The 23623-nt window shown below is 62.0% G+C and overlaps 1 protein-coding gene across 2 annotated transcripts in view; it reads left to right on the top strand.

The window, feature by feature from the left end:
• The window catches only part of Gtf3c1 (general transcription factor IIIC subunit 1), a 64718-nt gene that overhangs the window by 27295 nt on the left and 13800 nt on the right, over positions 1-23623 (top strand). The window contains exons 7-25 of one of the 2 annotated variants that reach the window (XM_076839801.2): positions 1798-1959; positions 4189-4304; positions 5440-5752; positions 6342-6502; positions 8737-8873; positions 9725-9878; positions 12090-12193; positions 13140-13324; positions 14534-14800; positions 14975-15120; positions 16153-16250; positions 16616-16712; positions 16806-16983; positions 19004-19142; positions 19509-19644; positions 19924-20005; positions 20137-20325; positions 21922-22079; positions 23328-23470. In XM_076839801.2, coding sequence (XP_076695916.2) covers positions 1798-1959; positions 4189-4304; positions 5440-5752; positions 6342-6502; positions 8737-8873; positions 9725-9878; positions 12090-12193; positions 13140-13324; positions 14534-14800; positions 14975-15120; positions 16153-16250; positions 16616-16712; positions 16806-16983; positions 19004-19142; positions 19509-19644; positions 19924-20005; positions 20137-20325; positions 21922-22079; positions 23328-23470 — 2965 coding nt within the window. Of the gene's footprint in view, positions 1-1797; positions 1960-4188; positions 4305-5439; positions 5753-6284; positions 6503-8736; positions 8874-9724; positions 9879-12089; positions 12194-13139; positions 13325-14533; positions 14801-14974; positions 15121-16152; positions 16251-16615; positions 16713-16805; positions 16984-19003; positions 19143-19508; positions 19645-19923; positions 20006-20136; positions 20326-21921; positions 22080-23327; positions 23471-23623 lie in introns of both variants that reach the window. The other variant, XM_076839800.2, reaches the window with a different exon arrangement.

The following is a 23623-nucleotide window of genomic DNA, read 5'->3' as shown; positions in this document are numbered from 1 at the left end:
CCTCTTCCTTAAAGCCAGTGACTTGCAGGGCACCAGGTGAGGAGCAGGAGGAGAAAGAGCTCCAGAAACCACATGCTTGGCCCTCTCCTCAGCTCCTCGAACGGCCATGTTCAGCCCTGGGTCTGCAGCGCTGGAGAGCCCCGAGATTCCTTTGTGCTGACCTGCTGACCACGGTGCACTATACCTTTAAAAGGTTCCTCAGACACTGTGGTCACCTGGCCCTTTGTTCCTGGGAGCAAGCCCTGCCAGGTCCTGTGGTTGCCATCACCAGCCCCCAGTTCCCCCAGGGCGGGTTGCTGGTCTGGAGAGGGCAGCTCAGGTGGCGGGACAGGCAGCTGCTCTGGGCACCTTGCTCACTCGCGCTCCCTGGGGCCCTCTTTGCTTTTGGCTTTAGCCAACTAATGTTCTGGAACATGCTCCCCAGAAATGGCAAATAGCAGCTGAAGGGATTCCAGTAATAAAAACTGAGGGGTTTTGTCCTGTGTTTTGTTTTGGGGTGCTGGGGATGGAGCCCAGGGCCACACAGGCTGGGCAGGCGCTCGCCCCGAGCTACATCCTCAGTCCCCAGAATTGGAATTCCAAGGCTGGTCAAACTCCAGAGTTGTGGGAGAGGTGTGGTGTAAAGGGCGGGTGAGCAGGGTCCCCGGGTCCCCTGGAATCAGGAAGGCAGGCCCGTCCCTCCCTTGCCTGCCCTATTTCCTCCATTGACCCTCAGCCCCGGGAGGCCAAATGCTGCATCTAGCCCCGGTCACAGGCAAGGCGGTCAGGCTGAGGAAGGCCCGTGGCCTGCAGCCTCAGCCCACTGGGCAGGCTCACCCAGCTCCGGAGCAGGAGAGTCTAGGTGCTGACCCCTGGGCCCGCTGCCTGGGACACAGGGGTCTCCAAAGCCATGGTGTGCTTGACATGGTTCGGGGAAAGGGACTGGTGTGTTGACAAAGTGCAGAGACGTTTGGGTAAATAAACTGGGACTGACTTGTCATGCATACAAAGAAAGTGTGGCTGGGACATAAGGTAAAGAAATTGGCTGTGCTCTGGGGGACAGGCAGGGCGACCTGCCCCATGGCCCCAGACCTCCCCGGCAGCCATCCAGCTGAGCTGCTCTGGTCCTTTGGAGAGCATTGCGGCCTCACAGGGTGTGACAGAGCAGGCAGCCACAGCACCTCTGCTGTGTCTCGGGCCCTGTCAGCCCTGTGGCTGCTGACACCGTGATCGCAGGGCAAGGAGTGACCGCAGCTCACAGCCTCCCAGCATCCTCTGCCTCGCTGCCCAGCCTCGCTGCCCAGGCTGCAGGCCGTGCTCAGAACCCGAGCAGGTTCCCGTGACCGAGGCCAGCGCTGGGGCGTATCTTACCATAAGCGACCAGGAGCCCTTGACCCCCATGGTGTCTACGGTGCCTCCCTCTGTGCCAGGCCTGGCTGGCGGGGCCACGGCACCCTCTGTGCTGCTGCCACCCCCCTCCCCTTGGTGGCTTTCCTCTTGTCACCAGGTCCCCTTCACAGGCCTCCTCACGCGGGCCCCGTCCTGGGTGCCAGGGAGACAAGGCTCAAGGGCAGGCACAGGTCCCCAGCCTGGAGCCACCGCCCAGCGGGAGAGGCTCCACGTCCCAGGACAGCAGGCACTGCGCTGTCCCTTCCCTGGGCGTCTCTGGTTACATTAAGGACCAAGTGGAGGCACTTTTCAGGCCTCTTGCCCCGACGTGCAGTTGTCAGCGGACGGGGTGACCGTCTGTCTGCAGGGTAGTCGTGAGCCCTCAGGTCCTGTCTCCTCACCGCTGCAAACCTGTGCTCCTGTTCCCAGGGACCAACGTCATGGTTCGGTGCCTTAAACTGCTGAAGGAATTTAAGCGGAAGGTTGAAGATGACCATGATGACGATGACGACGAGGAGGCCATCTCCAAGGGGCTGCCCCCCGTGGACATTGTGTACGAGCGGGACATGCTCACGCAGACCTACGAGCTCAGTGAGTCCCCTTGGCGTCGCTCCGACACCGCTCTGGAGCCCTTGAGTGGAGGCCGTGGCCGGAGGCTGTGGTGCCCTGGAAGCTCCGCGGTTCCCTTGGGTCAGAGTCAAGTTCAGAGGCTTGGTGCCACATTGCTGTGCAATGTTTGTCTCTGAGCCTCGTCCCCTCATCTGTAAAGTGGGGTGGGGCTAGGCAGGACCAGGCCACGTGTCAGCACAGAGACGGACAGAATTCATTAGGGGTCGGCCTGCCCCAGCTGAGAAGCTGCACCTCTGGTACAAGCCAGAGACCCCGGAGCTCGGACGCCCCAGAGCAGAAGGGCATCCAGCTTTAGAAGAGGGAGCGGGTGAATTCACCTCTCCTCTCCGCCTTCTCATGCTCCCTGGGCCCCCGCTGATTCGCTGGTGCCTGCCCACCCTAGGGCAGGTCTTCCCCAAGCAACCGACCCCCTCACAGGCCCATCTCCTCCAGAAATACGCCTGTAGACACTTCCAGAAATCATCCTCTGCCAGGCATCACTGCATCCAGCCAGGTCGGTGTCTAAAACTGACCCGCACACGGGGTAGCACCTGCGCCACTGCATCATGAGGACTGAAGTATCCAGAACAGGGTCTGCTACGTAGAAAGCATTAAAAAACTGCTGTTTATCTTAGTCCGTTTTCTGGTCGTATAGCAAAGCACCCAAGACTGGATGATTTATAAAGAAAAGGTTTGATTCTGCCTTAGACTTAGGGAGGCCAGGAAGTTCAGACAGGGTCCTGGCACCACTCAGTTTCTGGCTGTGGCCTTAGGCCACTCCATGCCTGAACAGAAAGCCAGAGGGACGCGGATTTGTGGGGAAGAGACAGACACAGCGCGGCCTTGCTGCCAGGCCACCTGCTCTCGTGGTGACTGATCAGTGGAAACACACTGGCATTCGGCCATCCACAAGGGCCCTGCCCCCCAGTCACCTCCCCCTGGTCCCCGCTCCCCACACTGCCGCAGGGAGGGTTCCGGCTCCACAGAGATGGAGATGGGGGAGATGAACGGACCACAGCACGGCACCCGTGGCCCTACGTCCTGGCCTGCGGTCGCCACAGGCTGGGAGTCCTCATGACAAAGGGACAAAAACTCTCCCATTCCTCACCTCTCCTCTGGGCCCCAGAGTCTGTGTAGGACCTCAGGGACCCAGTGCCACTGGGGGCAGAGGACTCAGGGCCCTGGCTCAGCCGCGGGTTGGAAGCCGCACAGCACATCGCTGGCCTCCTTGGAGGGCGGCCGGGCAGTTGGCAGGATGGGTTCCTCAGACCCCGTTTGGGGACAGTGTCCCTTAGCTCTTCGTTCCCATTTGTAGCCTGTTCCTGGGTGAGCTGGCCCCCTCTTGTTCTTGCCACGCCATGGGGCAGGGCCTCCTCGCCCTGACTGGCTTCCTGGCAGGAAATGGAGAGGAGAGGGTTTCCAGCAGTCAGGAGCTTGGCCGCCAAGTCCGCCCTGCGGTTCACATATCCCCCGAGCACGGGCCCACCTCCGCTGCCCGCTGTCCTCCTTCCTGGGGTCCTCAGCCTCAGATTAGAAGAGGGAGTTTAAAAGGGCCTCGTGGAAAGATGAGATAACGGTACCCAGGAGCCAAGACGGTGGCAGGACGAGAGTTGAGGACCTACGTAGCGCGGAGCTATGCGCGGTCAGCAGCCAGTCCTTCCCCAGGGCACCAGGCAGTCATCCCCTCCCGTGGTCCGCTGAAGGCTGCTGCAGAACAGTGTGGCTGTCGGTGTCCCAGTGCCTGGTCTACCAGGAAAGAAACCTGGGAATTGCACGTTAAAAAAGTTCTCAGTTAAAATTTTTTTTTTGAAAAGCCTTCATCAGCGCATTATGGTCACACGAGGTGGTAGGGTTCATTTTGATGTGATCGTACATGAATGTGACAGTTTGCTCGAGAGGGTCGGTCTCCTTCAGGTGAAAAAGTCCATGTGAAAGGGCTGGTTTCCTGCTGCTGAGTGAAATGGCCCTCCTGGCCCCGGTGGACGGGCCCCCGGTAGACGAGCCCCGGTGGCCGTACACTTGGGGTGCTGGTGTGGTGGAGCCCGCTAGAGCTGTCTTGTTCTCAGGTGTTGGTGGAGCCTGGGGGAGCAGGAGAGGAGGGCCCTGCTACCCTCTGTTGGCTTTGCTGCTCCGACGCCCCTGCCCCTGGGAGCGGGGTGACTTGGCACAGCTGCCCAGGCGCGGCTGGGGCTCACTCTGTTTTCCTCACAGTCGAGCGCAGAGGCACCAAAGGCATTTCCCAGGCTGAGATCCGAGTGGCCATGAACGTGGGAAAGCTGGAAGCCAGGATGCTCTGCCGGCTGCTCCAGAGGTTCAAGGTCGTCAAGGTAACACGACGTCAGGAGCAGATCACCTGCCATCTGTGCCTAGGGGCAAAGGCTCCCTGGGGCCCCCCGTCACTGCTGCAGCCTTGTCCCCACTTTCAGACCGGAGCAGTTGTCAGCTTTGGGAAGTCGCAAGGCAGGGCACCTACGCCTGGAGCTGGCTCCCGGGTGGGGACGGGCAGCTGGGCCGTGAGTGTCCGTCCACCTGCCGCCTCCGTGTTTACGTGACAGGAGGGCGTCGGGCAAGCTGACTGCGTGTCCCCTTCTGTGATCCAGACCTGCCCTCCCAGCCTGGTGCCCCTGTCAGTCAGCTCTCTGTCACTGTGTGGGTCGTGACTCAGGAAAGGTCGCCCTGGCTCGTGGCTCTGCAGTGTCCAGTCGCTGGCTCTGCGCAGCACATGGTTGCGGGGACACGTGGTGAAGCGACTGCTCCATCATGAGCCAGAAGGACAGAGAAGATGCCTGGGGTCCCAGAACCCTTTGGGAGCACGGTGACCTAAGGGCCTCCCACTAGGTCCCACCTCCTAGAAGCTCTGTTACCCTCAGTAGTGCCACCCTGGGTACTGAAACTTTCCCACGTCACCCTCTTCTTGCCCACATTCTGGACACTTTGCCTGAAGGCAGGATTCTGGGTGAGCTCATGATGGCAGAGCACTTGGTGCCCCCCACCCCCGTGCCGTGTGCACTGACGCCCCTCCTTACCCCACGGAGCCCCGCCCCCGTTCCAAAAGATAAAGTGAGCCCAGATCAGCGATGACCAGGCCACCAGTCCTGTGCTGTGGCTGAGTGGGGCAGGAGCCCTGCAGGCCTGGACGCTCTAGTGCCCAGCAGCCACTGAATTCTGTGTGACAAACACTCCCTGCCTGCTGACCATTATTTTTGTGAGCCAGGCCTGTGCCCAGCCCAGAGGCTATTGGGAAGGTCACGTTAGGACCCCGCGCCCCAGGAGCACACGGGGGCAGGATCGCATCCGGAGCCGTCTCCAGCAGCTCATGGAAGCAAGGGCCAGGAGACGGGGCAGGAAGGGGCCCCAGGCCACGAGACAGGAGAACGCTGGGGACAGCAAGACCAGGCCACCAGCCTGTGGTGGGTGCAGCAGGCTCTTTTCAGCAGATGAACACACTCCTGTCCCCTGTAGGGATTCATGGAAGATGAGGGCCGGCAGCGGACGACCAAGTACATCTCATGCGTGTTTGCGGAGGAGAGTGACTTGAGCCGGCAGTATGCCCGGGAGAAGGCCCGCAGCGAGCTGCTGACCACCGTGAGCCTGGCCTCAGTGCCCGAGGAGACACTCCTGCCCGAGGGCGAGGACGCCTTCCTCTCCGAGTCAGACAGCGAGGAAGAGAGCAGCCGCAGCAGCAAGCGCAGGGGCAGGGCCTCCCAGGGCCACCTGAGGTCCTCTGTGGACCTGGGACCAGGCACCCAGCCTCATCACTCCACGCCAACCAAGGGTAGGTGGCTGGCACGGGCGGGGGCGTGAGGGGCCGAGCGCCTGGGCCTGCGGGCACCTGCAGGGACCACCGTTCAGCTCAGTGGGCACCTCAGGGCTCCTCGGTGCTGCCCTGAGTCGGGGCACACAGGTGTCACTCGCATCTCCTACGAGGCTTGGCGAGGACAGTCATGTGGTCTGTCTCCTGCCTGCTTGCACAGCAGTGTCCTTGGCAAATGTTTTGTTAGGTTTTTACTATTAAAGGAATAGAATTCCGGAAGGTTCCTTTGTTCCCTTCCCTCAATGTCTATCCAAGCTCCCTGGGGTTTTGGTTCAGAAGAGATGACTGTTTGTGAAGCGCCCTGCAGGTGGGGCTGATGGCGGGTTTGCAGATCTAGCATCTGGCCTTGTGAGAGGGACACTGGCTGCCCGCGGGTCCTCCCCTGTCTTTGAAGTGACAGTCAGCAGGTGTGGCCTGTTGGCTCCTGTGGCTGCCAAGCACAGAAGCCCTCATCCCTTCCCTCTTGATGGTTCCCCTCCTGCCCTCGTCACAGGTGGGTGGAAAGTCCTAAACCTACACCCGTTGAAGAAGCAGCCGTCTTCCTCCGCAGGAGCTGCCGAGGACAGGGCCTGCCGGGGCTCCGCGGGCAGGGACAGCCTGCTGGACTCCAGCAGCAACTCAGACCTCAACGTGTCCTTCGGCTCCCACTGCGTGGAGAGCAACAGCGGCGACATCGCGGTGATCGAGGAGGTCCGGCTGGACAACCCCAAGGTCAGTGTTGGCCAGGGGAGGGCATTGTCTCCGAGGGAGCCTGGCTGCTGGGCCAACCTGCTCCTGTCTGTGCCTGAAGCTCAAGGCCAGGGCCAGGGCCAGGCACCGAGGGCCAGCTCTGTGCTCACGGGAGCCACGTCCTTGTTCCCACGCTCCTTCACGTGCCCGCACCCTGCACACAAGTCACCTGCACCGTGATGTCCCCAGGTTCCCTCTCCAACAGCTTGTTCTTTTCACTCGAGTTTATTTTGCAAGGAATTCTGTGTTGCCAGTTTAGATGGCTGTGAGCTGGTGTTGCCCCAGAGGACGATGGCCAAAGAGACATTTTGATTGTCATCGTTTAGGGAAGGGACTCTCCCAGCAGTGAGGCTGCCAGGCCAGGGTACTGGTTATGGTGGCTGTTGATTGGACAGGTACTGGCATGTTGCCCAGTGGGCCTCGAACCAGGCTCGGGTGGTCCTCCTGCCTCGGCCTCCAGGCAGCCCTGTCCGCATGTGGAGTTAGGGCTAGGGCACCCTGCGCCTGGCTACGGCTGCATGTTTTCTTCCTTTCTTTTTGTGGCTCTGGATGTCCGGCCCGGGGCCTGGTTTATGCAGGCCAGTGCTCCAGCGCTGCGCCCCATCCTGCCGGTCAGCAGCGCCTCGTCCAGCACAGACTCGGCCACGGTCGAGGAGCCTGCTGCAGGTGCCAGGCCAGGAGCACTCGCTGTGAGGGAAGAGTGACCCTCAAACAGATCAGAGAGCGTGTCCGGCGTCCTGTCCACACGCTGCATGCTCCAAGGCGTCAGAGGCTTTGTCATCCGTGTGAGGACAAGGGTTAGAAGGTGACGGGCACAGGATGCCGTCTCATCACATGATTCCAAAGGTGCCTCCAATTCTGCCAGGTCTTTGGAAGCAGAGCAGACGAGGCCCCCCTGGGGGGTGGGCTGTGGGTGGCTTCCTGCTGCTGCTGGTTTGGGGTCACGGCCCTGCAAGGTAAATCCTAGCTCTGGGCTGCGGGGGACGCGGGGCCCCTACGGGTTGGTGGCTGCCCCTGAATCAAGTGAAGACCAAGTGAGGACCGTACTCACCCTGCCCTGCTGCTCCTCTGTGCTGTGCTCCTGTCCCTGTGGTGGACATGTGGGGACAGGGGGGTGCTCACAGACCCACTGAGCCCTTCCTCCCTGCTGGGTGCCCAGGCTCCCTGTCCATCGCTACTGGCCTTGTCACCAGCTGTGGAAGCTGGGCCTGCCAGCTCTGTCCCCAGCGGGGCTTCCACTGTGTCCCCTGCCCTCCACTCCCTGCCCCTTGCCATCAGGTCTGTGTGGCCCCAGCACGCGCTGCCTACAGCCTGGGGCTCCATGGTCTCTGCCCACTCGGCTCCTCTCAGGTGGAAAGTCACTCCTGAATGACGGTGGCACTGCCTCCCCCTGTTGGGTCTTTCTGGGGATAGTGGTGTCCTCTGCTCCCTGATGGCTCTTGGCAGGGTGTGTCTCCATTCCCCAGCAGCCGTGGCCAGCCGCCTGCAGAGTGCTGGCTCTGACCCTCGGGGCGCCCTCTTGGGCCCAGCAGCCCATCCCCCTGGTGGAAGTGCTGCCCGGCCTGAGTGCCCACGTGGGCCGAGTACACCTCGCGGCCATGCTGGAGCCGCTACCCCAGCCAGGAGTAAGGAGCCGGCCAGCAAGCTGTGCCCAGCTGCCATGCCCGCCACACAGTGACTTGTGCCCAGTGACCCACTGGGCGTGTGCTGGGTTTAGGGTCCACTCAGGCTCGCTTCTGAGCTTCCCCAAGGTCTGACCCAGGGCACGTGGCGTAGGCTCCTGTTCACCCCAGGGACACCTGGGCTGGGCTCCAGAGCCCGCTGCTGCTTGTAGTCCAGTGCTTCCCGAGGGACACGCAGAGGCCCCGTCCCAACTCCATCTCAGTGGCCAGACAGTCCTCGGCTTGCCGAGCCCTGGGCTCCTCCCCTGTGAGGTGGGTGGTGCTGAGAAGCCGTGGAGCATTTTGAGGACACAAACCCCATGGGCCTCAGTGAGAAGCCATCCCTTGCCTCCCTGGTGGACAGCCCGCCCCAGGGTGGGCACCAGGGCCCCTGAGGTAACACTGAGTCCTGCCCTGGGGCCCCTGCTGGCAGGTGGCTGTGCCACTTTAGAACCCTGAAGGGCCCACCTCTTGACTTCCCTTCCTGAGGGCTGGGAGGGCATGACCCCTCGGCAGTGTCCGGCCCTGGCTGAGCCCGCCTGTCTCGCCCCCCAGGAGAGCAGCGGTTCCCAGAGGACCGGCAAGCACGGCACAGGCCAGGACAAGCCGCACAAGACGTACCGGCTCCTGAAGCGCAGGAACCTGATCATAGAGGCCGTCACCAACCTCCGCCTCATCGAGAGCCTGTTCACGTAAGCCCCGGGCACCCGCCCCGGCCACCGTCGGCCTCTGTTCTCCGTGTCCCTTTGTGGTCAGGAGGGCCAGTGTGCTCCTGCTGTTCTGAAGCTGGGCCTGACGGGGTGGGGGAGCAGGCGTGCCTCTGCCCCCCAAGGCCACCGTGGGCTGGGAGGAACTTGTAAAGAAGGAGAAAGGGCCCCTGCAGCCCCCTCCGCCAGCGCCTCCTGGGCCAGTGGCAGTGTGAAGGCCACTTCAGAGGAGGGGCCTTGCCCTCAGTCAAGGACATGGCTGCTTCATGCTCAGTCCCTGACTGGGGCTGGACTCGGGGACAGGGGCCGTCTGCAGATACGGTAGCACCTTGGTCCCCTCTTCTGTGCAGCGACGGGCTTGGCAAGATGCTCCTAGCGAGCCTTTTAGACCTGGCATTCTGTGACCAGAGATCTGGAAGTGTCACTGCAGTGACTCAGTGAGACCTAGAGAGTGAGGTGTGTCATAGGAGGAATAAGGAGCAGCTCAGGTCTGCGGGGACGGTGGTGACGGGAATGTCCCTTAGCTAGACGATCAGTGAGCGCCTGGACTTGGTGAGGACAATGGCCTCCCGCCCCCGCTCCCCTCCCCAGCTGTCCCGGCCCGATGCCTTGGGTTGCCGGCAAGGCTTGGCTGGGGGCCCTGCAGGGGGCCGTCTGGGATGTCCTCACGTGCTGTAGGGAGGGGTCTTCAGGGCTCCTGGAGGCCCACCTTCCTGGGGGAGGAACCCCTGTCACACCTGGTTTGTGCTGGGTGCCGTCAGGGGGTCCTTTGGCGTGGAGAGTGGCCTGCCGTGTTCCAGTGGGCAGCCTGAGCTGCTTATTTTGTGACGTCGCAGGATACAGAAGATGATCATGGACCAGGAGAAGCAGGAGGGCGTGGCCACCAAGTGCTGCAAGAAGTCCATCGTGCGCTTGGTGCGGAACCTGTCCGAGGAGGGCCTCCTGAGGCTGTACCGCACCACGGTCATCCAGGATGGCATCAAGAAGAAGGTACTGGCCCCCTAGGCCCGCACCAGCCCTGCTGAGGGCCTCCCCGCCCCTCGCCCTCGGCCTCGGCGCCTCTCAGTGGTCCCTCTGTTGTGGGTGACCCCGCGTGTCCCAGTGTGCAGCATGCCCCTGACTTGGATCAGGGGTTCCCAACTTTGAAAGATGGATACAGAAAAGAGTGACGGCGTGGTTGATGTGAGAGTGGCGAGTCACCCGGGCGGGAGTCCCCTGCAGCCGGCCTTGGGTAAGGGAGGAGAGGGCAGGCAGCGTCAGGAGGAGTTCGGGGACCTTCGGAAGGTGGAGCACCTTCTGTCCCGGGAGGGCAGGAGGGAGGTGGCGGCCCAGCAAGCGAGCACGCCAGTCTCCAGCCCACTGACCCATCACCCCCGTCTCACTTTGTTGATTTCTGTAAAATGTCAAGTTTGGGGCCGTTCCCATGGCAATGGTCGCTTCACGACTTTGCACATATTCTATGGCATAAATTTTTCAGGGTCAGAGTAATTTGTGGTGGCGCAGCTGGGCACTGGGGGACGGTCACTATTAATTTCTGACCGCCCTTCCAGACTGTGGCTCCCACCTCTGCCTTGAGAAAGCCCTGCCTGGGGCCTCTGCCTTCTCACCAGCCGCCAAGGTCGTTCCTGCTCTCACTGTCCCCAGCACGGGGCTGCACCCAGCCCTTTCCATTTTTATTTGGAGACGAGGTCTGGCTGAGTGACCTAGGCTGCCCTCAACCCTGGGACCCTCCTGCCTCAGCTCCCAGCAGCTGGGGCTGTAGGCGGGAGCCACGGCGCCCGGCTCACGCCATCTTATTTCTCAAGAAATTTGAAAAAGACAAAGCAGTGCACAGAAGTGACCCAGGAAACAGCGTCTGCCATTGCCAAAGTCTTTTAAAATAAAATGACATGTCCCTTTGACCCCCTCCCTCCCCGCAGCCTGAGGATCCTCCTTATGAGGCGGCAGGATGTGCTGAAGTCCCTTCTCTGAAGGACAGACAGCCCATTGGCCGCACCTGGTGTCTGTTGACCTTCGAGGGCGGATCTTCCAGATCGCAGCCTCGGGTGACTGAGGGCGCTGGGCAGAGGCCACCCGGCTTTAGTATCAGCTCTCTCTGACTGCTCTGTGCTAGGGGCACAGGTGGGGAGTGGCAGGAAGGCACAGGGCAGCAGTCAGCACTGGGATCACGTAACTGGAGATGGCAGCGTGCAATTGGGGGCCGGGGGGCACTGCTGCGGCTTGCCCTTCCACTGTGGGGGGCTGTAGCTCGTCAGCGCCCCCCCCTCTAGCCTGGAGTTCAGGGCTTGGGTTTGGTGGTGGGGGCTCGCGCTGGCCCCTCAGGTCTGCTGGGGCCACACTGGCTGGAGTGCCTGCTCCTTTCCAGCCTCTGCTCCTGTGTCCTGTCCCCGCTGTCAGGCCTGGGGGGTTTCTGGGTGTGGACCTCAGAGCCTGAGTGCTGCGTTTTGAATTTTCGAGCTGTCACCTGACTGTGCCTCCTTTGAGCCTCGTGAACCTACAAAGAAGGGATGGTTCAGAGGAGGGGTGGGGTCTCCACAAATGAGGAGCAGGGGCACCTGAGCAGAGGTGGCCTGTCAGGCGTTGCTGTCTGTCCCCTGTCTCACACCTCTCTGAGCCCATTTGTGGTGCAGAGCTGCTGGCACCATTTATTCTGAAAACCCTCATCATTTAGAGGCCTGGCTCTCGGTGCTGAGGCCACCAGCCTCCTCACCCATGGCTCAGCGGCCACGCTCAGCCTGTTCTGCCCGACTCCCCTCTGCTGGGCGCTGCAGGGATGGCCCTGCGTCAGGTCCCCTTGTTCACTCCGGCTCTGCTGGAACCCGACCCACCCTCATGGTTCTGCTCGGTTCCTGGGAGAAGGTAAAATGAAAGCTGCCTAAATCCTCTGCCAGTTCATTTAGCCGTGCGCCTGGCAGGAGCCCCAGACGGAGGACAGCCGCTGGCTGATCCAGATGGAAGCGCTCAGGATTTACGGGGGGTGTGGGGAGGGTTCCCCCAGGTGCAGCGGGGACCAGTGGGGTGTGACGGCCCCACCAGGGAACTGGGCGGACGGCTGCACCAGGCATGGCTGCTGGAGGGTTGGACAGCCGGGATGTGACGGCCAGCGGCTCAGCTACACCCTTCCTTCCCTCTCCCGCTTGTCTTCTGAAATGTCAGGACCTCGGCCCTCCCTGCCCCCTGGGACACTGACTCTCTCTGCAGGTGGACCTGGTGGTGCACCCGTCCATGGACCAGAACGACCCCCTCGTGAGGAGTGCCATCGAGCAGGTGCGCTTCCGGATCTCCAACTCCAGCACCGCCAACAGGCAAGTGGCGGGACCCAAAAGAACCTCGAGCAAGGCACCGGGGCCTGTGGGTCCCGCATGTCCTCAGAAAGCCCTATAGGTCACCTTGCGTGAAATCAGTGCGCTCATTGGGTCAGGGTGGGGGGGTCACGACCCCAAATCTAAGTGAGGAGTGATTTTTTGCTATTTTAAGAAAAAAATCCCAGTGTTCTGCCTCCAGCGGATCTGCCAGCGAGGGTTCCGAGCTCTCCCTGCCCCAGGCCTCGGGTCCCACTCAGCCTCATGGCGCTGCCCGGAGACTGCCCTTGACTACCCAGTGCTGCCCTTGACTACCCAGTGCTGCCCTTGACTACCCAGTGCTGCCCTTGACTACCCAGTGCTGCCCTTGACTACCCAGTGCTGCCCTTGACTACCCAGGGGCTGCCCTTGACTACCCAGTGCTGCCCTTGACTACCCAGGGGCTGCCCTTGACTACCCAGTGCTGCCCTTGACTACCCAGGGGCTGCCCTCGCCTTCGGGGGCTCGAATTTAGTTCATGGACCACTTCAGACGGGAGAAAATGTGCAGGAAGAGAAAGTCCTCCTCCAGGCGTAAGCCCGAGGACGGCAGGCGGGCCGGCTCGCCCAGGGTGCTGGTGGGTGGCCTGCCATGAGGCCAGGGTGGAAGACTAGTCTCATAGAACTCCCGGCTGCTGGCAGCTCTGGAACCGCCCTCAGGCCTCGTGTGTTGGGCTCCTTCCTCAGAAGGGAGAGCAGCCCAGTTAGTGGGCAGCCCTCCCGGCCCCCCCGTACCCCCAGCCCCCTGTCCTGTGACGGGCACACTGATCAGTTGTGTCCTCTGCCTGGCCTCTGCAGACAGCGGGTTGGGCCCGCCCCAGCCTGGTGCCTTCATCTAGGCCACACAGACAGACACCGAGGCCCCCAGCCAGCTTCTCTAGCGTGTTCTTGAGCCTGGTGTTTGGCTGCAGGGTTAGAGTCCCCCAGCCTCCAGCCCCTCCAGAGGAGGCCGAGGAAGAGAGCCCAGGGAAGGAGGGCCCACGCACATCCGGAGAGTCCAGCCTGCACACGGCCGCGAAGCCAGAGAGCACGCGGGTGAAGAAGACCGAGGAGAAGATGGGCATAACCCCGCTTAAAAACTACCACCCCGTCGTAGGTAAAGAGCAGCCCCCGCCCGCCTGCGACCGCATCTCATGGCCAGTTGCGTGATGCTGGCGCATCTGGGGCCCTGCGCTGGGGCTCTGGGCTGCAGGCAGGTGAATGGGGTCGGAATCACTTCTCCAGCCTCCTTTTTCCTGTCTGCACAATGGACGTGGTCCTTGCCCAGCACGCCTCCCAGGCCCTTGGCAGACTCCTGGAATCAGGGTAGATCCCCACACGAGGAGCTCTTCACAGAGATTCCTTCCTTCTGCTGGCTGTCCTCTGAGGAACGTTCCATGAGCTCAGAAAGTTCCCCCGTCCTGCCCTCACCTGCCTCCCCAGCTCAGGTGGTCTCCCTGGGCTCAGGCTCCCTGGGCCGCCCTCCCTGCCCGCCCACTGCCCACCAGCTGAGGCTCTGCACTCAGGCGCCTGGCTCCCCTCAGACATGCACATGGCTCTCAGGGCAGCAGCCTCCACCAGGCACAGAGAGCACCGAGGGGCAGGAGTCCTGCGTGGCTGAGCAGCTGTGCCCAGGAGTGGACCAGACTGGGCCCTAGAGTGGACCCTGCTGCTGTGTCCACCTTGTCCCACCCTGTCCTCGTCACCAGGGAAAGTCAGGGAACAGCTTATTTGTATCAACACAGAAATAAGTTACTTTAAAAGAACCAAAATTTCAGGCTGGTGCTGTCTCAGTGGAAGAGCACGCGCCCCGCCTGTGTGAGCCCGTGGGCTCACCCTCAGCACCACGTGGAAATAAATAAACAAGTGAATAAGTCAGCCATAAGGTATCGTGTCCACCTACAACCAAAATGTTTAAGGAAAAAAACAAAATTTTGGAATATTTGGCACGTTCCCACGAAGCCAGAGACCTTGTCCAGTGGCCTTCCATGGAGGCAGCTGCCACCCATCTGACCTTGCCCCCTTGCTCCCCACAGCCTGCCCTCTGCTCCTCACCCCCCATCTCAGCCCCTTGAGTCTGTCCTGGACACTCACCCGCTACCACACTGCCCCGCGGCCCCCGCCCACCCCTCCCCCTGCACATCTGCGCATCTGATGAGCTACTGCAGGTGTCATCTTGAGTCACATTCCCTGGGGAGGTGGACACCAAGGGAGGGCAGGCACTGGCTGTCTCCCTGGGCCCAGGCACGGTGCCCGGGGGGCGTGGTCTGGGGGCTGAGCTGGGCTGGGGGGTTTCTTGAGCGCTCTGCCCCTTTTCTTGCTTCAGTTCCAGGACTTGGGCGTTCCCTGGGGTTCCTGCCCAAAATGCCCCGCCTGCGGGTGGTCCACATGTTCCTGTGGTACCTGATCTACGGCCACCCTGCCAACAAAACGGCCGAGCAGCCCGGCATCGGCGGTGAGAGGAGAAAGCAGGAGCCAGGCAGGGCAGGCCCGCGGCCCTCTGGAAGCGACCTGGAGGCCTCTGAAGGCCCAGCCAAGGACAGCAACGAGAGCGCCCCCTGGGAGGCCGAAATGGAGCTTCCCACAGAGACAGGTGAGGCGCCGGGCCTCCCTTGGACGGGCCTCCCCTGGACAGGCCAGGGCGGCTCCCAGGTGCTCAGATGAGAGCAGGGCCCACCCCAGCCCCGGCTCCTCCCTCCCTCCTGCCCGTGGGGCCGGGACCTGCCGGGAGGCGCCCAGCCGTCCCGTGACGCCGTTCTCTTCCTAGTGTACGTGGACGAGTGCTCCTGGATGCGCCACGTCCCTCCCATCCCAGTCCACAGGGACTTTGGCTTTGGCTGGGCGCTTGTCAGTGACATCCTGCTCTGCCTGCCCCTGTCCATCTTCGTCCAGATCGTGCAAGTCAGCTACAAGGTACTGGGGCTGGCCGTCGCAGGTCCCAGGGCGAGGCCACCAGTCAGCCAGTCGTGGGGAGAGTGCTTGGAGTTGCCCCCGGGAGTGGGTGGTGGGGGTGGTGGTGGACAGAGGAAGGTTGGTAAAGGGGAGGACCTCAGAGGCTCCTCCTTCTGGAGGGAGGGAGACAGATAACTGGTTCAGCAGTGACATAGGTCTTAAAGAAAGGGAAAAAAGAAATGCCTTCAGCCTTGTCATCCAGAGAGATAACCATAGCTTCTGGTAGATTGTCTTTCTCATCCTTGTTATTTTTATTTTTTTATTTTGAGACAAGGTCTCACTCTGTGGCTGAGGCTGGCCTCAAACTTGGAATCCTCCTTCCTCAGCCTCCCCAAGTAACTGGGATCACTTGCCCAGCTCCTCATTTGTTTTATTATGGTTGGGAGCGGGCGGTATGTGTTTCAATCAACCCTCAAAAAAAAAAACCCTGAGATTCTGTTTCCTCTTCTATTACCTGTTCTTTCCACTGGACAACTTATTGTATTTTCCACATCATTTTTATTTAATTATTTATTTTTTGGGTGGTGCTAGGGATCGAACCCAGGGCCTTTTGCAGGCAAGGCAAGCGCTCGACCAGCTGAGCCACATCCCCAGCCCACATCATTAAGTTTGTTAACTTGATGGATTCATAATATTCTTCCAGAGGCATGTACTGTATTGGACCAATATTTTTTATTTAAATGCCATTTATTCTTCTAAATGACATGTTGATGAATATCTTTTAGAGCATAAATACGTGGGCGGCTCCAGATTTTTCCTTTGGGGGTGACAGGGGGATGACAGAGGAGGCCGGCTGCCTTCTAGGGAGTGAAGTCCCCACCACCTCCTGGGAGTCCCCTTGCTCCGCCCTCCAGCAGCGCCAGGGCACTTACTTGCTGCCCCCAGGGGAAGGGAGGGCACAGGCGGGGAGGGGTGGAGTGTTGGTGGGTGTCTCCTCAGCCTTGTGGCCACCCTGGTCTGCTGGCCAAGCTGACCTGCAGATGGCCTCTGCAGGTGGACAACCTTGAGGACTTCCTCAACGACCCTCTGAAGAAGCACACGCTGATCCGCTTCCTCCCCAGGCCCATCCGGCAGCAGCTCCTGTACAAGAGGTGAGGGGCCCAGTGGCCTTGTGCCAGGCTCCCAAAGGGCGGGCTCTGAGTGGCCCCCAGGCTCCTGGACGGCAGGCCTCAGTGCGCAGGCGCTGTGCCTTTTCTTACGTGAGCAGGAAGCCGGGCAGCACCCGCTGAGGCCTGCAGTGGGCAGTGTGGTTTGGGGTGGTTTTTCCTTTTGTTACATTGACTTTCCAGATCAAACCCGAGTGGAGGGTCCAGTCTCCGTTACCTGGAGGGGTTTGGGAAGGGTGGGGTGGCCCAGTGCTGGCCAGGCCAGAGGCCAGTCCTCCAGGGGCCCAGGTGGAAGCCAGACCCTGCTGCCCGCGGGGAGCGGCTAGGAGCAGGTGCCTGTGTGTGTCCAGGCGCTACATCTTCTCCGTGATCGAGAACCTGCAGCGGCTGTGCTACATGGGGCTGCTGCAGTTCGGTCCCACAGAGAAGTTTCAGGACAAAGACCAGGTAACGCCTCCAAGCCCAAGCGACGGCGGTGCCCCACGCGGGCCGCCCCAGTGCTGATCCGCAGTGTGCTTCTCCCCGCGGGGTCTCCTGCAGGTCTTCGTGTTCCTGAAGAAGAACGCGGTCATCATCGACACCACCATCTGCGACCCCCATTACAACCTGGCCCACAGCACCCGGCCCTTCGAGAGGCGGCTCTACGTCCTGAACTCCATGCAGGACGTGGAGAACTACTGGTTTGACCTGCAGTGCGTCTGCCTCAACACCCCGCTAGGTACACCCGCCTCCCCCGTTCTCTGCATCAGTGAGGCTGGGAGCTAGAGGAGGCTGCAGGTCGCTCACAGCCTCCAGGTTTCCAGGCTGCTCCCAAGGCCAGCAGAGTCCCTGGGGCTCCCTGAGAAAGTAGGATAGGGGGCCTTGGGGGCAGGGGCTGCTGGGCCCCACCCAGCCGAGCACACACCTGGTCCTCATTCCTGTGCTCCCTGAATAAGTACCTGCCGAGCACCTGCCATGGTCACGCGCTGCTCCTTGCCACAACGTGACGAGAGCTCGGCCTGCCCTGCCCTCACCACGCTTGTGGCTAGTTCACAGAGAACCCCAGAGTGTGGTGGGTGCCAGAGCATTTTAGTGGGGTGCTTGGGAATCGCCTTCCCAAGTCCACCCGCCATCCCTAGGGATTAGGCTGAACCAGCCAGGCCCAGGACTGGGGAGGTTCCAGGCAGGGAAACAGCCTGTGCAAAGCCCTGAGGTCCATGTTGGATAAAAGAGCAGAGACTGGCATGTTGAGGGGATCGTGGGTGACCCTGGGGACCTGGTGAAGAGCAGTGACAGCCACGGGGTGGCTGTGAGCAAGGAGTGCCTCGCGCTGGCAGCATGTGAGAGTGGACGCAGGGTGGTCCATCAGGGGCTGTGCCTCATGTCTGGGTGAGGAGGGGGGGACAGCTCTGCAGAGGCTGAGGAGGGGAGCTGGCAGGGGCCCGTCAGTGGGCGGTGCTGGGCTTGGCCCAGGGTCTCCTCCCCTGGACTGTCCCTTCACTCAGATTGGCCTCACAGCAGCCCCTGCTGCTTCTAGACCTTCTCTCCAAGACCCCCGTCTGGCCGCATTCTTCGGATCCCTCAGGCATATCTGCAGGGGTCAACAGGGCCTGTCCACGGTGGGCATCCGCGCACGCGTGTCGAATGCGGGGATCTGTGGAAGGTGCTAGAACCTTCGCCCTGTGCTGCCGTCTCTGAGCTGCTCCACCCGCTCTGACCTTTTCTTGCCACGTCCAGTTTGCACCTGGGAGAGGACTCTCTGCCTCGCCCCAGGGCCGAGAGGCCAGCAGCACCCTGGATTTAGGCGAAGCGGGAGCCACAGTTGTTGGCACTCGGAGCCAGCAGGGCAGCCCGTGTGTGTCATCTTGACACTGTCCTGTGCGCTCACAGCAAGGGCCTTGACCACCGCAGATGATAAAAACGCCGACCCCTCCGGGTTCTGTCCCTCGATAAAGATTTGTGAGCCACGTGTAACTCACGTCAGAAGCTCTCAGGCCTGACAGTCATGGATTCACGTCTCTTTAGTGTCCCTGAGCAGAGCTGCGGGACCTTGCGTGGTCAATGAGGCAGTCACTGCCCCTTCATTCAGAAGACATTCCCGCAGGTTCTGCCCCAGGGATGGGGACATTGGAGAGGGCGACAGAGTCACCTTGTAAAGCAGGTGCTGTCCCGAATCACCCCGGGACAGGCCAGTTCCTAAGCCCACCCAGACACTGTCCACCCCACAGTGCGAGAACAGGGTGTCTCGGGTCCAGGTCCAGCTGACAGATGTGTGGCGTTTCCACTGGCCACACCAGGAAGCCAGGTTCTCCGTGTGGACGCCTGCCGGGAGTGTCCTTGGCCTTGCTCCTGGGACCGGACCCTCCCTCACCTACCCAAGCCAGCGGTTTCCTCGTGACTTATATTGTCTGCAGGAAACGTCATTTTCTTGATTGTGGGATAATGACAACTTGTTGCCTGCCTCAGGGCATCTCTTGAGTGGTTGGAAGGGTCTGCCATCGCGGGCAGCTGACCTGTGGCCACGGCAGCTCTGGCCTCCCCCTCTCTGGGTTCCCCCTCCGCCTCCACCCCTCCCTCCTCTCCCCAACCCAGCGCCTCTCCCTCCGCCTTCTGTCTCCCTTTATGTGGCCACTGGAGGCCTGGCCAGGTGGACCCTTCCCCTGGCGGGTCCCACAGGCCACCAGTCCTCGCACCCCTCATGAGTGGCTACCAGAGCTCGGCCAGGGGCCCTGCTGGGCTGAGCTCGCGTTGGCTTTCAGGTGTGGTGCGCTGCCCGTGCGTCCAAAAGAACAGCCCAGACTCGGGCGGCGACAAGGAGGGCAGCCTGCAGAAGGAGCAGGAGAACGCCATCGACAGGCACAACCTGGAGCGCAAGTGCGCCATGCTGGAGTACACCACGTGCGTCCCCCGCCCCGTCCCGCTGCCCACCACTGTCCCCACCCCAGGCCATGCAGCCCAGCCCCTCCCTCCCGCTCAGGCCTCAGCAGAAGGCTGTGTCTGCAGAGGCAGGACCTGGGGGCCCGGGCTGTGTCTGACCCTAGCTGTGCTTTGCGCAGTCACTGGCTGTTTTTAAGTCCCATCAGTTGTCAGCAGTCCGAAATTAGGAATGTCACATAAAATTCTGGGTTTTCAACTTTGGAGAAAAGCGACCACCTGCCGACTCTGGCCTGTTGGGCTCCTCTGGGATTCAGGTCAGAAGTGAGTCCACACAGGCCGTGGGCTGCTTCCGGTTGCAAGGAGGGCTCTTCCCTGTTCCATCCCCAGGGGCAGCCGGGAGGTGGTGGACGAGGGCCTGATCCCCGGAGACGGACTGGGGGCCGCAGGGCTCGACTCCAGCTTCTATGCCCACCTGAAGCGCAACTGGATCTGGACCAGCTACATCATCAACAAGGCCAGAAAGGTGGGCACCAGGAGGAGCCAAGCTGCCCGCGCTGCCCCGTCCTGCCGTCTCCCCCCAGGCAAAGCCAGAGTCACCAGGGACACAGCCAGCTGGTCCTGGAGGTCGTGGGCCCCCGGTCACCTGTGGCCTCTGCTCCCAGTGGCCTCTGACTTGCCCTGCGGGACAGCTGCTCCCTTGTAAAGCTGGAGCAGCAGGCTGGGTGCCAGAGCATGGGGGGACCCTGCAGGGTGGTGGCTGGAGGCTAGTGCCCAGTCCTCACCCAGCGCCCGCGTCTCTCAGGAGAACATCAACGCAGAGAACGGGCTCACCGTGAGACTGCAGACCTTCCTGTCCAAGCGCCCGCTGCCCCTCGGTGCCACAGGTGGGTGTGCCCAGAGTCCACCCCAGGAAGGACGTGGCACCAGGACCTAGGCGACCACAGTGCTTCCCCTTCGGCCCACTGTGGCCTCCGTAGTGCTCACCCTGAGGGTCCTCTCCTCTGACCGTCCCTAGGTGGTGGCCGGTTGGCTCTCTGGGGAGAAGCGCGGGCAGGCGCCGAGCTGTGTGCCGACCGGGAGGAGCAGTGTGAGGTGGACCGCGAGCCCACGCTGGGCAGAAGCCGCAAGGTCAGGGGCGGCCGAAGCCAGAAGCGGAAACGGCTAAAGAAGGAGCCTGGGAAGAGGACCAAGAGGAGGAGGAAAGGTCTGTGCGGCTGGTGGGCAGCCGTCCGCGTCTCAGTCCTATGCCCCTCAGGCACAGGTGTCCGTGTCCCCTGGCTGCCAGCGCTGACTGCCACGGTCATCCCCAGCCGTGCAGCAGGAAGAGGCCTGCGCTGCTCCCAGGCATCTCCGAAGGCTGTGGGCTGTTTTCTGCAGGTCTCTGAGGGACTCCCACAGCTCAGTTCAATGTCATTTGAACTGAAAAAGCTTCTCAGCAAGGTCCTCAAACCAGCCAAGGTCCGCTCTGCTCTTTGTTTCTTTTGATGTCTGCATTGATGCCCATCAGGCTGAGGTCAGAGTCAGGCCAGGGTCAGAGTCAGGCCAAGGTCAGTGGCCAGGAGTCAGGGAGCCTGCGGGGTCTCTCAGGTCTGACCAGCCTGCAGGTGCCCCCTCCAGTCGGCCACGTGGGACCCGTCAGCCCAGCTTAGTGCAGCGCAGAAGGGAGCGGGTGCCGAGGAGGCCAGCTCTTGCTCTTTATGTCACCCACGTGGGCCACCTGCCTGCTGTAGCTCCTTCAGTATGTCACCCACGTGGGCCACCTGCCTGCTGTAGCTCCTTCAGTATGTCACCCACGTGGGCCACCTGCCTGCTGGCTGTAGCTCCTTCAGTATGTCACCCACGTGGGCCACCTGCCTGCTGTAGCTCCTTCAGTATGTCACCCACGTGGGCCACCTGCCTGCTGGCTGTAGCTCCTTCAGTATGTCACCCACGTGGGCCACCTGCTGGCTGTAGCTCCTTCAGGGCAGACAGTGTTGAAACAGGCGCCTGCCTTGAGTGGGTCAAGTGTGGGCATCCTGGTGGGGGCACCCTGGCCTCTGCCCATGAAGTGGTCCCCTCAGTCTCACCTGCAGGAGATCCATGTGAGCTCACAAGGATTGGGGTTCATCATGAGGCACAACGTGGGGTGCTGCCCTTGGAATCCAGATTCCTCCCCCGACTTTCCTTCTACCTCTTTTGGCACCGAAGCAAAGGTAGCAGCATGTGGTGTCTGCCTGGCCAGGTGCTCCTCGTGGGTCCCCAAGGCCAGGTGCTGCCCGTGGATCCCCAAGGCCAGGAGACCTTGGAGAGCCTGTTGACCAAGAGCTGAGAAGCAGTTCCCACACCTGCTCCTGATGATGCCATGTCCCTTGGCACATCAAAGTGGCAGTGATAACTGTATCCCTCTCCTCAGTTTGCTGTCAATATCCCTCCACAAACCTGCCTGCTTGGCACCCAGTGCATACTCTGGAAGGTGTCGACTGCTCATTTAGTGAGCAGCTACTTCCCACCAGGCTCTGCGCCAGGTGTTCACACTACTCATCCTCAGCAGCAGCTGAGGGCACCCAGGCTGCAGTCGCTGTCCTGCTTGTCCAGCAGAGGCACCTCAGTGCAGCCTGCGAGTGTCTGCATGAGGCACCTCCAAAGAAGTGAGGTCACAGTGGGAGCCACTGGAGAGTGGCCGATGACCAGGTAGAGGCCGCCGTCAGACAGCTGGGTCTCCAGTCACTTGCTCTCAGGCACAGTGAGTGTCTGGGGACTGCTCCGCGGGCCCCGCCCTGGAGGGACAGTTCTGGAGGTCCCTCTCCTCCCTGTTTTTCAGGAGAGGCCCCAGCAGAGAAAAGCAAGCGGCTGCGCTACCACGACGAGGCCGACCAGAGCGCCCTGCGCAGGATGACCCGGCTGCGCGTGTCCTGGTCCATGCAGGAGGACGGGCTGCTCATGCTCTGCCGCATCGCCAGCAACGTGCTCAACGCCAAGGTAGCTGCCGCTGGCCCCGCCTGGTCCCAGCCCCCAGCGCCCGCGCCTCTCTCGGGAGCTCCCAGGACGCACCCGGCCTGGGACCCTGGTCTCTGGTGCCAGCACGCGCGGCTCGGCCGCACTGCCTGGAGCTCTGCTCGCTTAGTGACCCCGGACCCTCCCTGGGAAGGTCATGGCCATCTCCCTGCCCTGCACCTGCTTCCCATCTGGGCCCTGCTGCGCCGGGTGCCCTTGGTCACCAGAATGGCTGTCCTAAGACGGCACTTTTCACCTGGCCGCAGCCCAAGCATGGTGCCCCTGCACCGTCGTCACAGTTGTGAGCAGATTCTCGTGGACTGGGGGCGGTGGCTGTGGCCTGGCCCCCGCAGGTGCCTCGTGCTCACCCCCCACCCCACAGCCCCCGCTGCTCCTCCCTGCCAGTGGCACTGAGCCTGGCAGGTGGCTGCTCTGTGCCCTGCCGCTCCTCAGGCCCACAGCCTGAGCCGGAGTCCGTCTCCCATGTCCCCCAGCACCTGCTGGACCTGCTCTGGGGGTTCGTGCCGCCTGGTGCTGCCCTGCCATGTCAGTTGGCAGCAGGGTGTGGACAGGCGTCCGCCAAGCTGCTCGGCAGGAGGCGGCGGGCGAGGGCTCTGCGGAGCCGCGAGTGCTGGCTGCTGAGTCGCGGGCCGTGCTGCGCTTCACCCGCAGACTCATGGGGTCCCTTCTCCTGACCTTCGTCCCTCCGTCCCCTCCAACCCATCCCATCTCCAAGGAGGAGGCTGGGAGACACCTGCCGTCCCCATGGTGACTAGCACTGAGGTGCTGCTGGGGGTGGTCCCCACGCCAGCTCCATGAAGCCCAGAAACCTGGGCCTTCCTAGGCTCCTGCTCTGAATGGCCCTCTGCTCTGCCCTCTAGAGCTCACACCGCCCCTGCCCCCTGCATGTGGCTTTCTGCAGTGTCCTGAGGGCTGGCCACCGTGCCCCCTCCCACCCCTCCTCGTCTCCTCCTCTCACCCCCTCCTCGCCCCGCCTGCTCAGGGCCTGGTGGGAAGTCAGGCAGTGCGTGCCCCTGTGTCCACCAGCGCACTGGAAGCCCTCAGCAGAGCACGTGATGCCCTCACGACCCGCTGGGCATTGACCTTCCAGTCGGTGCCGTCCACTTCTGCCCAGGCCTTGCCCTGTGCTGGGCACGGGCCCTGCTTCTTGCCGTTGACCCGTCAGGTGGCCTGGGGAAGCTGACCTTCCGTCCCATCTCTGTGTTTGTGCAGGTGAAGGGCCCGTTTGTCCCCTGGCAGGTCGTGCGGGACATCTTACACTCAACCTTTGAAGAATCTTTGGACAAGACGTCGCACTCGGTCGGCCGCCGAGCTCGCTACATTGTCAAGAACCCCCAGGCCTACCTCAACTACAAGTACGCTGCTGCCCCGCGCTGGGCGCCTGTCCCGCCCCCTCCTGGCCCCGCCTGCTCAGGGCCCGGTGGGAGTCAGGCAGTGCGTGCCATGTGGCCCCCAGGCCCTCGGTGTTGGAGTCGGTGTTGGCACTGCCTCGCTGTCAGGCGCGTGTG

The sequence above is a fragment of the Callospermophilus lateralis genome, chromosome 19 (assembly GCF_048772815.1).
Source record: "Callospermophilus lateralis isolate mCalLat2 chromosome 19, mCalLat2.hap1, whole genome shotgun sequence".
Lineage (NCBI taxonomy): Eukaryota > Metazoa > Chordata > Mammalia > Rodentia > Sciuridae > Callospermophilus > Callospermophilus lateralis.
Note: the sequence above shows the minus strand (reverse complement) of the source record. Positions and strands in the feature narration are given on the sequence as shown.